At 38.2% G+C, this 12,819-nt stretch overlaps 1 protein-coding gene across 1 annotated transcript in view; it reads right to left on the bottom strand.

Annotated features, from left to right (window-relative positions):
• Positions 1-110: 110 nt before the first annotated feature.
• The window catches only part of DNAJC24 (DnaJ heat shock protein family (Hsp40) member C24), a 38,781-nt gene continuing 26,072 nt past the window's right edge, over positions 111-12,819 (bottom strand). The window contains exons 4-5 of the mRNA XM_006753937.1: positions 4,718-4,786; positions 111-478 (exon numbers count right to left, since the gene is read on the bottom strand). Coding sequence (XP_006754000.1) covers positions 348-478; positions 4,718-4,786 — 200 coding nt within the window. The 3' untranslated portion in view covers positions 111-347. The remainder of the gene's footprint in view (positions 479-4,717; positions 4,787-12,819) is intronic.

Raw genomic sequence — 12,819 nt, forward strand, 5'->3', positions numbered from 1 at the left:
CGGGGGAGAGCTACAGGAGGGCAGGGCAGCAAGCTATGAGGGGGGGCGGGGGAAGCTACAGGAGGGCGGGGCAGTGGGCAGAGAGCTACTGGAGGGCGGCAGCAAGCTACTGGTGCACAAATTCGTGCACAGGGCTACTAGTAAACATAAAGAGCTAAATTAATTTTCTATTAATGTGGGTTAGACTTTGCTTGACAAGCTTACATTTTCTTTGCAAATAATAGAGCTGACAAAAAAAGGTTCATTTTTTATCAACTTTAGACAGTTGCTTGAATGTATAAAGCTGGAATGGACTTTCCTCAACATGTCTGAACATACAGTTAAGGGAATCCATTTAGTGAACAATTTCAGCTACAATGGAGGAGTTCTATAATTAGTGAACATGTATCACAAGAAATCAGGGTAACTTCTTCAGCTTCATCCTTGGAAACACTGTATTTTCCACCACAACGGCAACTCAGAGAGTAAGAGTGATCATCTGCAGAGAAAACAAAACAACGCTTGAAATGCTTACAAGTAACTACACCGACACCACACACATACACACACACACACACACACACACACACACACAATGTGGTTTATTCCACAGAAACTGAAAAAAGAAATAAGTTCAGTAAATGTAAAATGTATTAAATGAGAACTTGAAAATATTTCATATATAGGCAGGAGCAGTGTTTCTAAAAAATTATCCACCAAAGAATCTCTGTAAAGGAGACAGACTAAAGCTATAAATCAGTAGTCCAAAGATCTTGGGGTGACAGCAAATGCTCTGAAGCAACCCAGAAAATTTATTTGAAGTCTGTTTTCTTAAGATTCATACACATTTCACATTCTTCTCAACAATGCGTTTGTCCAAAATAGGACTGTAAAGGAAAAACAACTTTACCTGTCTTATTAAAGAACTTTCTTTTGCCTGGAGTATATATATCCTTTAAGAAAAAACTGCTAATTTGACTGTTTATCAAATTCAATAATTGAATATATCTGTTCTGGTATCATACTATTTTAAGAGTCCTGACTCAAATATATAAACACACACTATGGTGTGTTTTTTCTGTGTGTGTACCTGTTTGTTTGGTGTCTACAAATGATTTGTGAACCAAAGGGCAATCATTGAAGTGAGATGCCCAAAGGAAACAACATTGTGTGATGTGTAGCCTACGGAAATTTTATCATGTCTGTCATTTTCCTGAGAAGCTGAAATGCTTATGTCCTTTAAAAAAATTCTTAATTTACTGGACATTCGATTTAACTGTCACTGAGACGTGATTGTCAAAGAAAAACAATTATCACATTATTTTACTACTGTCATAATTTGTTAGATAGATAAATCAACTAAGTTATGATTTCTTACATCCAGTATGTTCATTCAGTTCTCAAATTTCATTTTTTAACAGTTTGATATCAACATATGCCACTAAAAGAAGAGAAAGAGAGAGAAGGAAACGAAAAAAATAACTGCCTTGTTTTTGTTCTCTAATGAAGTCTGGCCTTGAAAAACCTAGTAATTAAATGAACCAACTTTATGTGTTTCTTTTATCATAAAGGAAAACATGGATTCATTCACCAGTCCTGCTTTTTATTTTTTACTACAATGAGTCTTTCCCCCATAGGGAAATATAATCTGGAATTTTAAAATGCTAACATCCTCCCTGTCTGAGCCAACATACATATGTAGTGGAGCATGCTTTCACAGTGAATTGTTTTATTATTAAACTAGAGGCCTAGTACATGAAATCTGTGCACAGAGGGGGTGTTCCCTCAGCCCACCCTGCACCCACTGCAATCGGGGACCCCTCTCACAATCTGGGACCGCTGGCTCCTAACCACTCACCTGCCTTCCTGCCTGATTGCCCCTAACTGCCTCTGCCTGCCTGTCTGATTGTCCCTAACTGCCCTCCCCTGCTCGCCTGATCTTGCCCCCAACTGCTTTCCCTTGCCGACCTGATCTTGCATCCAACTGCCCTCCCCTGCCAGCCTGGTTGCCCCAAACTGCCCTCCCCTGCTGGCCTGATCACCCCCAACTGTCCTCCCCTGTTGGCCTGATCTTGCCCCCAACTGTCCTCTGCTGGCCAATTTAGTTCTGACTGGTCAGTTTCTATGCCAGTCAGCGTCAAAAGCTCCATCTCCTAGGCAGCCATTGGCTCCCTCCATTCACCCGTATTTGGTTCTGATTGGTCAGTTTTTATGCCAGTCAGCATCTCTGGGCCTATCAACAGGGGCTGACCAGAAAGGCGGGGCTGATCAGCAGCCCCAGTCTGATATGCAGGATGGTCTTAGGCGCCCCCTGTGAAAGGGTCATTCAACCGCCAAAGGGGTCACGACCCACAGGTTGAGAACCGCTGCCCTAGGCAGTCAGTGCTGGATCTGGGCGCCGGCAGTGGGTCCGGCCTAGCAACCCAGCACTGACTTCCAGTCTGGTCGAGCCTTCGGTCGTAACAGTAGTTACAACCCTGGCTCTTTATTATATAGACTGTGTAAAAATGCACACATTCTCGCCATTAGATTTCTTAAGCTACATTTCCCCCTGTTTTTTTTTGTTTGTTTTTTTGTTTGTTTGTTTTACCACCTCAGTGAACAATGAGAAACAATTTGAGGTGATGTGCTCAGTAAATGATGCAGAGGCCACCATGGGAAATACTGTGGAGTTTTGTCATAGATGATTCTAAATGTTAATCTCACTAAACACTCAAATCTTGTCAAATTTCTCCTAATATGATTCTTCTATCACTTAACAAAGTGATAACTTCACAGAAATCATCATTTTAAATATAATGAATAAAGACAAAATGACTAAGTTATATATGAAATTAACTGTGAGGGGAAAAGGTTAAAACCTTAGTCTCTCAAGAGTTCTTCAGGTATGCCTTTTAAGCATAATAATATGCACCATTTCAAACTGTCCTTGGGTCAAGAAGCTGATAATTAGGCCATGTCTATCGTGTAGTATTTCATCCACTCTTCTGTACTAAATCTTGAGTGTCCAAATTTTAGCATTTTCACTTGTATCAGAAAGTTCATATATTTGTGGACTAACAGATGCTGAACACCCAGTCCATATTCTTACTTTTAAAAAATGTTAAATTATTAATTATATTTTTAAATGATACTGAAGAAAGAAAAACTACAAAACCCAGTTTTCACCATTTTTACACTATCAGGAACTGTAAACAGAATATACTAGTCACAATGACTGCAAGCAAGAAGAGATCTGTCTAATAAGAGATTAAAACACACACACACACACACACACACACACACACATACTCATTGATAAAGTAGCAATACTATATTTTCAAAAGATTTATTTAGCTGGGCAGGTCTCCCTGATAAGTGACATGTTCTATTCTGTCCGGCTAACGATCTAGAAGTAAAAGCCTATATCACTAGAATATTCTATTTCACAGCAATAGCTCTCCCAGTTTACGCTGATGAAATTATGTGAACCCCTGGGAGCCCCAGTTACACAAAACCTTGTTTTCTAATCATTCACTGCAAATAAGAATTTCTACTCCAGGGCCTCATTTGGCACTATAGGAATAGAGTGGCCCATAAGCAAAAACATGATCCTCTCTGAGTCAATATGGCTTGTGACCCAACTTCCTGAGAGCATTACATGAAGAATCTGCAGAATCTGCCGTTAAAAAATAGTTCATTAAACTTGTTTTCAGGAAGGATGGGCTGTTTATCTTCTACCTATTCACACTCAGTAAAGTTTATAAGTCCCTAAGGGATTTGTACGCTAGGCTAAACAATAAAATTATAGGGTTAAAAGTATATACAAATTCGAGGAAATGGTAAGATTGTCTTCATTTGACCAGAGAAACGTGGAAGTGTGATATTTAAGGCCTTCATTTAGAAAAGAAACCTAACAACGTCTCCCTGAGCAAGAACTACCAAGAGTGGAGAAATTAAATTAGATTTAGGTGTTAAAATTCTAGTAATAGTTAAGTGAAAAAGATATGACTTCATAGTGAGTAAAAGACAGTGACAGATTTTTATTTTCTGCCTAAGACAATAAAAAAGTGTAAAATCAAGCTCCAAGTAGAAAAATATAACAATGAAAGGCCTGCCCTGACAGTTTATGATAGACAAATAAAAATTCTAATGGGAATGCACCTTGAATGTCAGCATAGGAAGGGTGGGAAAATTATCTTTAACTTTATTTCCCCATTACACAGATTGAGAATAAACCAAAAACCAAAGTAGTTTAAAAAAAAGAAACCCTGCCGAAACCGGTTTGGCTCAGTGGACAGAGCGTCGGCTTGCGGACTGAAAGGTCCCAGGTTCGATTCCGGTCAGGGGCACGTACCTGGGTTGCGGGCACATCCCCAGTAGGAGATGTGCAGGAGGCAGCTGATCGATGTTTCTCTCTCATCGATGTTTCTAACTATCTATCTCTCTCCCTTCCTCTCTGTAAAAATTCAATAAAAATATATTTTAAAAAAAGAAAACCTTATGAAACCTTACATAACTAACATCTAATTAGAAGAGAAAAATAACTAGGAATGAGTCATACAGGGGGACATCAATAATTGAAGTTTAGAATGAAACAAAACTATTCAAGAAAAAAACACCCACATATATATCAAAAGCCAAGCTATTACCAGTATTTCTTTTTAAGATTCCAAATATCCCGTAAGAGTTTTTATTTTCTTACAGAAAATCCCTAATATTTTCCTTTACTATATCAAGAGAGAAAATAAATTCCAACCTTTGTTCCAAGACATTTCTTCAAGATATACTTGAGCATCTACTGGTCCCATATTTCTTAAATCATCTTCTGTAAAATATAAAATGAGACACTTAATTTTGATAACCATGAAAAGTGCTTAAAAAGCAACTCCAGCCTGGTCAGTATAATTCTAATTTACTTACCGTTTTAAAATTTACTAGTATGTCAAATATTGTATCACTTCACATTTATTAAACTATACATGGTCTATTAAACTATACATAAAATCCAAAGATACAGACTTTGCCTAGTAGCTAGTACTTCCTCTATCTTTGTGTGCCCACTGAAGAGCTTATGTAGAGTATCAACATACAAAGTAATTTCTAAACAAAAGTTGGCCACTTTTGTTTGGTTCTGGGGCCTCTTGGGAGGCTCTCCAGTGCACGCCAACGTCAGATGCTGCCCTGGGCAACCTGTTTGGAGTTACAAAGCGATCCACAGTTTGGATCTGCTGGGCCTGTGTGTGCAAAGGACCAAGCTGCATACCAAGACCAGTTTTTACCAGCACCACGCCTGGGGGCAGGTCAGCTGGGGACAAGATCCGCCTCTGCCTGCTCTGCCCGTTAGGCTCTGTTACTGGAAGAGCCTCTGCTGGTACTTGAGTTGCTTGAGGTAGGCTCTTAGTGAGTGACAGGTAGGGGTGAGTGGTGTTTACCAGACTGATACAGGTTCAACCTCCTTGCCAGTGCTGAGTCTGTGGCACTCAGCAAATGTCCCTGGGTATACCCAGGCTGGGTGCTCGCATGCCTCTGTGGTGAGGCGGGGTCTCAGGGAGTCATCAGGGACAGGCCAGTAGTTTATCAGGCAGAAACAGACCAAGATTTGGCTGTGAAGGTAGGGCTCTGCCCGGTTGGGCCTGTGAGGGCAAAATGGTCCCTGTCCCAGATTCTGCCAGGAGGTGGATCTCAGCAGGGCAGGGCCACCAGGAGTTGGGAGGATGGGGCTAGTGGATCTCCAGTGAGGGGGAGATGCCAGTCAGGCTTGGGGGAAGGTGGAGGGAATGGGCCTCTCCTCAGAGCAGCAAAATTTAGTCTGTCCTGGACCTGCCCAGACCTAGGCAGGACAAAGCCACCAGGAGTTGGGAGGGTGAGGCCACAGGGAGCCTGGAGATTGGGGCTAGCGGATTTCCTGTGAGGGGGAGGCAACAGTGCAGGGGAAGTATCAATCAAGTTACGGAGAAAGTGGGAGGAATGCCTTCCCCCCATCCCCAGGTCTGCCAGACCTCTACATCCCAAGCCCAGGCCGCTGATTCCTCAGAAGGGCACAAGCTCCACAAGGTAAGGCAACAGGGAGTCCAGAGGGTGGGGCTATGCATTGCTCCAAGCTAGTGACCTGTGGAGGGGAGTGCTCCACCCAGGGGAGATGGCATCTGATATGTGAGAGAAGATCTCAGCTCAGGGATCCTAGCGGCTGTCCCTTCAACTGCCTCCTCAGAGCCACAAACTCCAGTCTCTCCTCACATAACTCTAGTCTGCTCCACCCTCTCTCTGAAGAGCACAAGGTGAGTGGCTGCAAACGAGGTTTTGTGCTTTGGTCCTTTAAAGGGGCACCTATGTTCCTAGCATTATCCTGTCTATCCCTGGCAGACAGAATCCCCACTGATTTTCATAGCCAAATATTATATGGGTACCTCTTCTCAGCTTGGGTGCTCTGTGCTAGGGAGCCTGGCATGGGGTTGAGACCCTACTCTTCCCATGGAGAACCTTTCTTTGCAGCTGAGATAACACTCTGGAATCTCAGCCACCACCCGTGGCCCATGGGAGTGGGGCTAGTTCTTTTGCTTTGCCCTTCCTACCAGTCTCAATGTGGCTTCTTCTGTAAATCTTTGGTTTTATGATGTCTATTTTTCTATTCAGCTATTCTTCAGCTATTCAGGCTGACTGCTCTATATTTTAATTGTAATTCCTGTTTGGTCCTGGGAGATGAGTGTAGCTTCACTTATTCCACTGCCATCATGGATCCCCGTTTTTGTTTTTTTCTTTTTAAACAATGATCTCTGTTTGTCCACCATTGTCATTATAATTAGAAAATATAATTCATCCCTAGCCATTAAAAGTAACAGGAACTCTGTAATTAATTAGCTTTGATAATTGTCTATCAGGCAAGGCATCTGCAAAACAGATCAATTTGTTTTATTTTGAGGTTTACATATTATAAATATTTTTGCTTGTTACAATGAAAGGTTTTAAATCTGAAAATATAAATCCTATCTCAAAGTTCTTCTGTTAACATGACACTACTAAAATTGTTGAGAAAACATAAATTGACTTAGAAAGTGCTTTTTAATTAAAAGAACAGAGGCTCTTAGCTACAGAATGGTAATAATAATAATAAAAAAAGAAAACCCAGCCACTGGAAAGAAAATGCATTGCCTGGCATTTGGTGTACTTTATCTTGTGACCAATGACATTACATGATTCCTAATTCTTTTGAAGTGAGTAGATTCAGCTTTTTCGAAGGTATTGGGGAACATTTAATGTCTGTTTACACCCTATGCAGTGCTGACATGCTTAACTAAATATGGGGACAGAAAAAATTCCCAATTTATTTACACATAGAAAGCAATGCACTATAGTTAAAGAGATTCCTGTGCAATATAATGATAAAATCAAATAATTTATGTGATTACTTGAAAAAGAATCTTTAAACCTTTAGAAGTACAGGCCCTTCTGATCCTGTGTTCTATTGGATTTGTCTGACAACAAGAGGTAAAAGAATTCTGTGGCTTCATTGTCTCAATGGTGGGATCTAAGAAAACAGTGGCAGGGCTCATCAGAGAGGTTTATGAGCCTACAATTCAAAGAGATTAAAAGGAAAATCTACAGAGATTCTTTCCCACTGAAGAATAACATTAAATAACTATTAGCAGCTTGGTTCAGTAAAGCTTACTAGAGCTCTCGCTGGGTCATTCACAACTTTCTAAAAGAGGAAAGGTTTTTTTTTAAGCTCCATTTGGGAATCAATAAATATTTCTTACTTCTTACAAGATAATGGAATTCCAGTCTTTTTCAACTTCCTCCTAATGATACTAAAATTTCTAAAACAACTCTCTGTTTGCTGCCTAAATAATTACACTTCCTAATCTCAGGATACTTTTTCTAATTGTAACTACAATTTAAATAAGTATAAATAAATAAATAGTAGCAACAAAAAGCTACAGAGAGGAATTTAACTTTATTCATTATTGCTGAGGTATCTAAAAGTCTCAATCAACCCAATGTTGGCCAAAAGATTGAGTCCATCTGCAGCTCTGTCCCCACTATTCATGTGTAGTAATGTCTGTTACTCAAGTGATCAAGTCCCCAACATGCTTTCAAATCATCCATTGTATTTATCTATGCAATTTAAAATATTTAAAGTGCATTTCCTCGTTAAAGAAGTCATCTATGTTAAAAGCAAATAGCAATGTTTTCCTTTAGGTCTTACTGTTTTAAAATCAAGTAATTTAACTATAAACAATCACTTAAATTCTTATGTATGTATTTCACTATACACAATTAAATTTTTCATATAGGAAATGACTTGATGGATATCAGTTTCCTTGTCCTTAACAGTCTCTGCTCTTTGAATAGCCTCTACCTTGATAAGAGATTCAGGATCAGCCAACGTTTACTTGAAACCTGCTCATTAAAATTATAAAACTCTGCAATCCTTTCCCAAACAGAATTAAAGAATCACAAATGCAAGGCTTTCTATATCAAAGAAAAATTACATATCTGGAGTTTAATTATGGGCTGAAGAACTGTAGACCTTTTATAAAGTGAGCTTAAAGCCAGTGCTCATGAAAAGTACCAAATAAAACCAAGAAACTGAATTTGACATTTTACTAACTACAGAGCAGGTAAAACAGCAGCAGATGTAGGTCTGGCCTTTTGTTCTGACCCTCAACTATGCCTCATTCTTTACTATTTGGAACTAAAAATGGTAAATGGTACACACCTATTCAAAACTTGGCAGCCTGGCACAATGATTAAGAGTCAGAGAATGGCTTTGAAGTCGCCTCTATCAATTACTGGCTATGCAACCTTAGTTAAATTAGTTAACCCCTCAGAGCCTCAGAATCTCTCTGGAAACTATTATTTCTTCCTTACAAGGTTATTAAACAATGATTAAAAGACAATTACCATATTTCTAGTGCTCAATAAATGGCAGCTATTTTAACTCTTATTATTTAATAATGTTTGTATTGTCCTGTCTCTACCAGACCGTTAACAAAATGACAAAACATCCATTATTATTGAGGAGGTGCTGTGAAGCTTTAGTATAGGGAGTCAGCACAGTTGACTTTGGGTTTGTTAAGTGTTAACAAGTTCAATGTACTTTGCTATTGTCAGTCTCATTAAAATTGACCCATTATTATCAAAGCCATATCTATATTAAACAAATTAAAAATAATTAATTTGTGGATTAAATTCAGAGGTTAGAGGTGATGGCAGATTAGAACTTCAGAGAAGCTTGTTTTGGTGGGGTGGGGAGGGAGACAGGAGGACTTGAGTTGGAACTTGAATAAAGGATACTGTGAAGAATCAGAATGGGAGGGTGTTCTGCGTAGTGACACACAGCAGAAGCAGCTGTGTTTGGGAGTCCCTAAATCACCCAGGGGAGAGGATTCACATTAGGTTTGTGATTAGTGATAAGATTAGAAAATGTAATTAGGGACAAACTTAAAATCTTTGGCCCATTGAAATCCCAGGTGAACGGGCAAATGTTTTTGAGGAAGGGGTGGTTTAATAAGTTTTTATAGGAGTAAGAATAAAGAAGCTAAACCAATCAAAATGTAAAAGACTGTGGGAGAAGGCCAATTAGCTGCTATGGAAATAATCTGGATATGTGTTATAATCTGGGTATGGACTACTGTCGTAGCTGTGAGAGTAAGATCACATAGGAAAAAAAATTAAAAAGTAATGTCAACACTCATTTCTACTTCATTGGTTGTATAGTGAGCAAAGTAGAAGTAATCAGAGTGTAATATGAACCAGGTTCAAATATGGGGAAAAATAAGCGAGAGAAAGGTGACCCAGTCTTGGTTTTGGACCCACTGATTTCAACTAGGTCAAGTACCCACGTAGAAATTGGGAAACAGGTTAAAGTGGGAGATACAAACTTCCTAAAATCCTACACTTTCCCTATTATTAAATTAGAACCACCAATTATGTCCAAGTATACCAGAATTATGACTATAATTTTGCCCATAGGTTTCTACAGCATTATTTGAAATTTTCCAAATTTTACTCAAAATCATTAAGAAATTATCTTAAAATATGTTTTCATGGGAAAAAAAATACCAGTTAATTGTCTTTAAGTAAAAGTAACAAATAATGAAGTAGTCACCTTCTTGTGACAAATAGAATGGAGCAGGAGGGCCTTCACAGAAAGTTTCATCTATACTCTCTTCGTCCTCTGAAGAAAATGCCAATCTCTAACTGTCTGGATGAATTTTATGCATCATTTCACATAGTTCTTTTCCCAGAAACAGTCACACACAAAAAAAGCCTCTTGATGCTTATCTTCAAGTTTTACCTCAAGCACATTTTTATAGTCAATTTTCAAATTCCTAAAATGAAATGGAAATACTGATATGCCCACAAATGGAAACTCTAATCTAACTACAAATATTTTGTGAGGGTCAGTTTTTGCACATAATTTGCACAAATATCATTCCTGACAGTTAACCCAAATTCATATTATCTATATTTACAAGTATTATTTCCCTTCTTAGGGAGTTAATCAGGCTTTAGTATTAACTTGCTCTTCAGGAAGGATTCTTATTTTGAGATTAAGAAATTATGTATTGATTCAGTTATCTGGCATACATGTAGTTGGGGTTTTAAGATAGGCTCCTCATTTGGCCCAAGATTTATTTGCTTACCTACCATTTGTAAATATTTATCCTATTACAACACCAGAACTGACCCTTTATATCTAATCAAGGCGGGCAGCTGATTAGCTCTGAGTAAAGACACACTAACGTTATGTGTAGCCCAATCTCCTTCTGAGCCAGGCTATTTTTGATATCCAAGTACTTGGCCAATTGTGTAGAGTGAAGGCTCCATATTCCCGAAGTAATTCACTAACAGAAAACCAAGATACACCTTCACACAAAATAACACACCTCCAAGGATTCCAAACATAATCTTAGTTTTTTAAAAAATTACTTCATTTCACTGACTTCATGTGAAGGTTTGTTCCCCTTCAGGTCACAGAGAAATAACATAATTCATAAGCTGTTCACTCTGTAGAGCCACTGAAATGTCCATGATCTGTAATATGACTGTCCTTACAAAGCTATTGAATCATGATCCCTATTATTTTCCCATGATATACTTCTGATGTGTTTTAATGTGTTTATTTAATACATAAGAAAATCTCCATAAGATTTATTCAACAGATATCATTCACGTGAACAGATATTGTTCATGTAAACATTTTATAAATCTTAAAAGATTTTCCCAAAGTGTTCATCTGGTTGTCTAAAATGCAAAGCCTAATCTTGAAAAACTACATGCCTTTCAAGGGAACATGGAAAGCAGCCTTTGGAGGCATCCTTAGAAACAATAAGGTAAATATGCCAACTGGAACCAATTGATTCAATTTACTAGTTAACATTGCTTTCAAAATGTATACTATCCTGGGAACTGAATATTACTCATCCTTTTTTAGAGTTGCTATTCTTCAGTCTGGCCAACATTGCCCTAAAATAACAACTAGGAACATAGAAATGGAAATGAAGGAGAAACAATGTATGTACTTTACTTTACGTAATCTACCCTGGACTTTTTTTTTTTTTTTATTAGAACTCATTTGATAATTTCTTTTGTGAAGCAAAGAAATATGGATGTCAAAGGCTCCTTTAAATGATCTTTTAGAGAAAAAAATGATTGTGGCCAATACTGATGAGGCTTTACAGAGCACCATGAGCTGTGAAATATGAGAACGCATTCAACATCGGCCAATAAAACATCTCCTGCCTCCTTTCCAAGAATTACCAAGCTCAAATTTATTTTATATTCCCAATTAATGAGGGCAGGAAACAAACATATTTTAAGCACACCCTAAGAAAAGAAAGTTCTACAATGATCTATCACCACATGCAAACAGAGTTCTGTGTGACGAAGCTATTTCCATGTCCCCAGGGGGTGACCCAGAAAAAAAGAGTGCTTTGACCTGGTTATAACAAATTCTCTCTCTCTTGGTAACCTATCCTGGTCTTTAACAAATTATCACTCTCAAAGGTTTTCCTTCTATCAAATCTAAATCTGCACCGTTAGAAGTTCAAGTTCATTTCCTTCTTTTGAGAAACCACTTACTGAAAATGGGTCAGGAAGGAAAAATTAATGTCAAAAGAAATGACAACACGAAACTAGGTTTATTATGAGATTTTTAAAAATAGCTCTAGTATGAAACTTAAAAACAGCAAGTTATACTTGGGTAAGAGACTTCTAGTTCTTATCTAAAAAACAAGCCAATCTCAATTTAAAACTAAAACAAAGCATTCTCACTATTTGGAGCCTCTGGAAAAAAAAGAAAATATTTACTAAATCTGAGATATTTCCACTTTTCTTCCACATAGTTCAATTCAACCTGCCTGAAAAACTCACAAAGTAAACTGACATTATAGAAATTGTAAGCTGATCAGCCTATTTATCTGAATCATCAATCATGCCCAACTCTCACTGTATTTGCTTTGCATAAACTTTATTGTGACCTTCTCAATGACCTAGTCCCCTACAATACAGCAGGTCATAGTTGCTCCCATTAAAAACTTAAAACCAAGGACTCAAAACTCCCAAAGGCAAGGAGAAAGGCTTGAAGATGTCGATTATTTGTTCTCCCAACATCTCCATAAGCCTTCCTTCATGCAATCCTATTACTCACTTTAAACTCTGTTTCCAATTTCTCTCCATTTCTGGTTTACCCATTACTTCATGATGATGAAAATGTGGGAGATAATATTTTTTTATTCGTGATCTCTCCCTAACTCTTTCCTCCTAAGACAACAGGCATCTACCGTATTTGCCGGCGTATAAGACGACTGGGCATATAAGACGACCCCCTAACATTTCCACTCAAAATACGAGTTT

Source organism: Myotis davidii, unplaced genomic scaffold (genome assembly GCF_000327345.1).
Source record: "Myotis davidii unplaced genomic scaffold, ASM32734v1 scaffold330, whole genome shotgun sequence".
NCBI lineage: Eukaryota > Metazoa > Chordata > Mammalia > Chiroptera > Vespertilionidae > Myotis > Myotis davidii.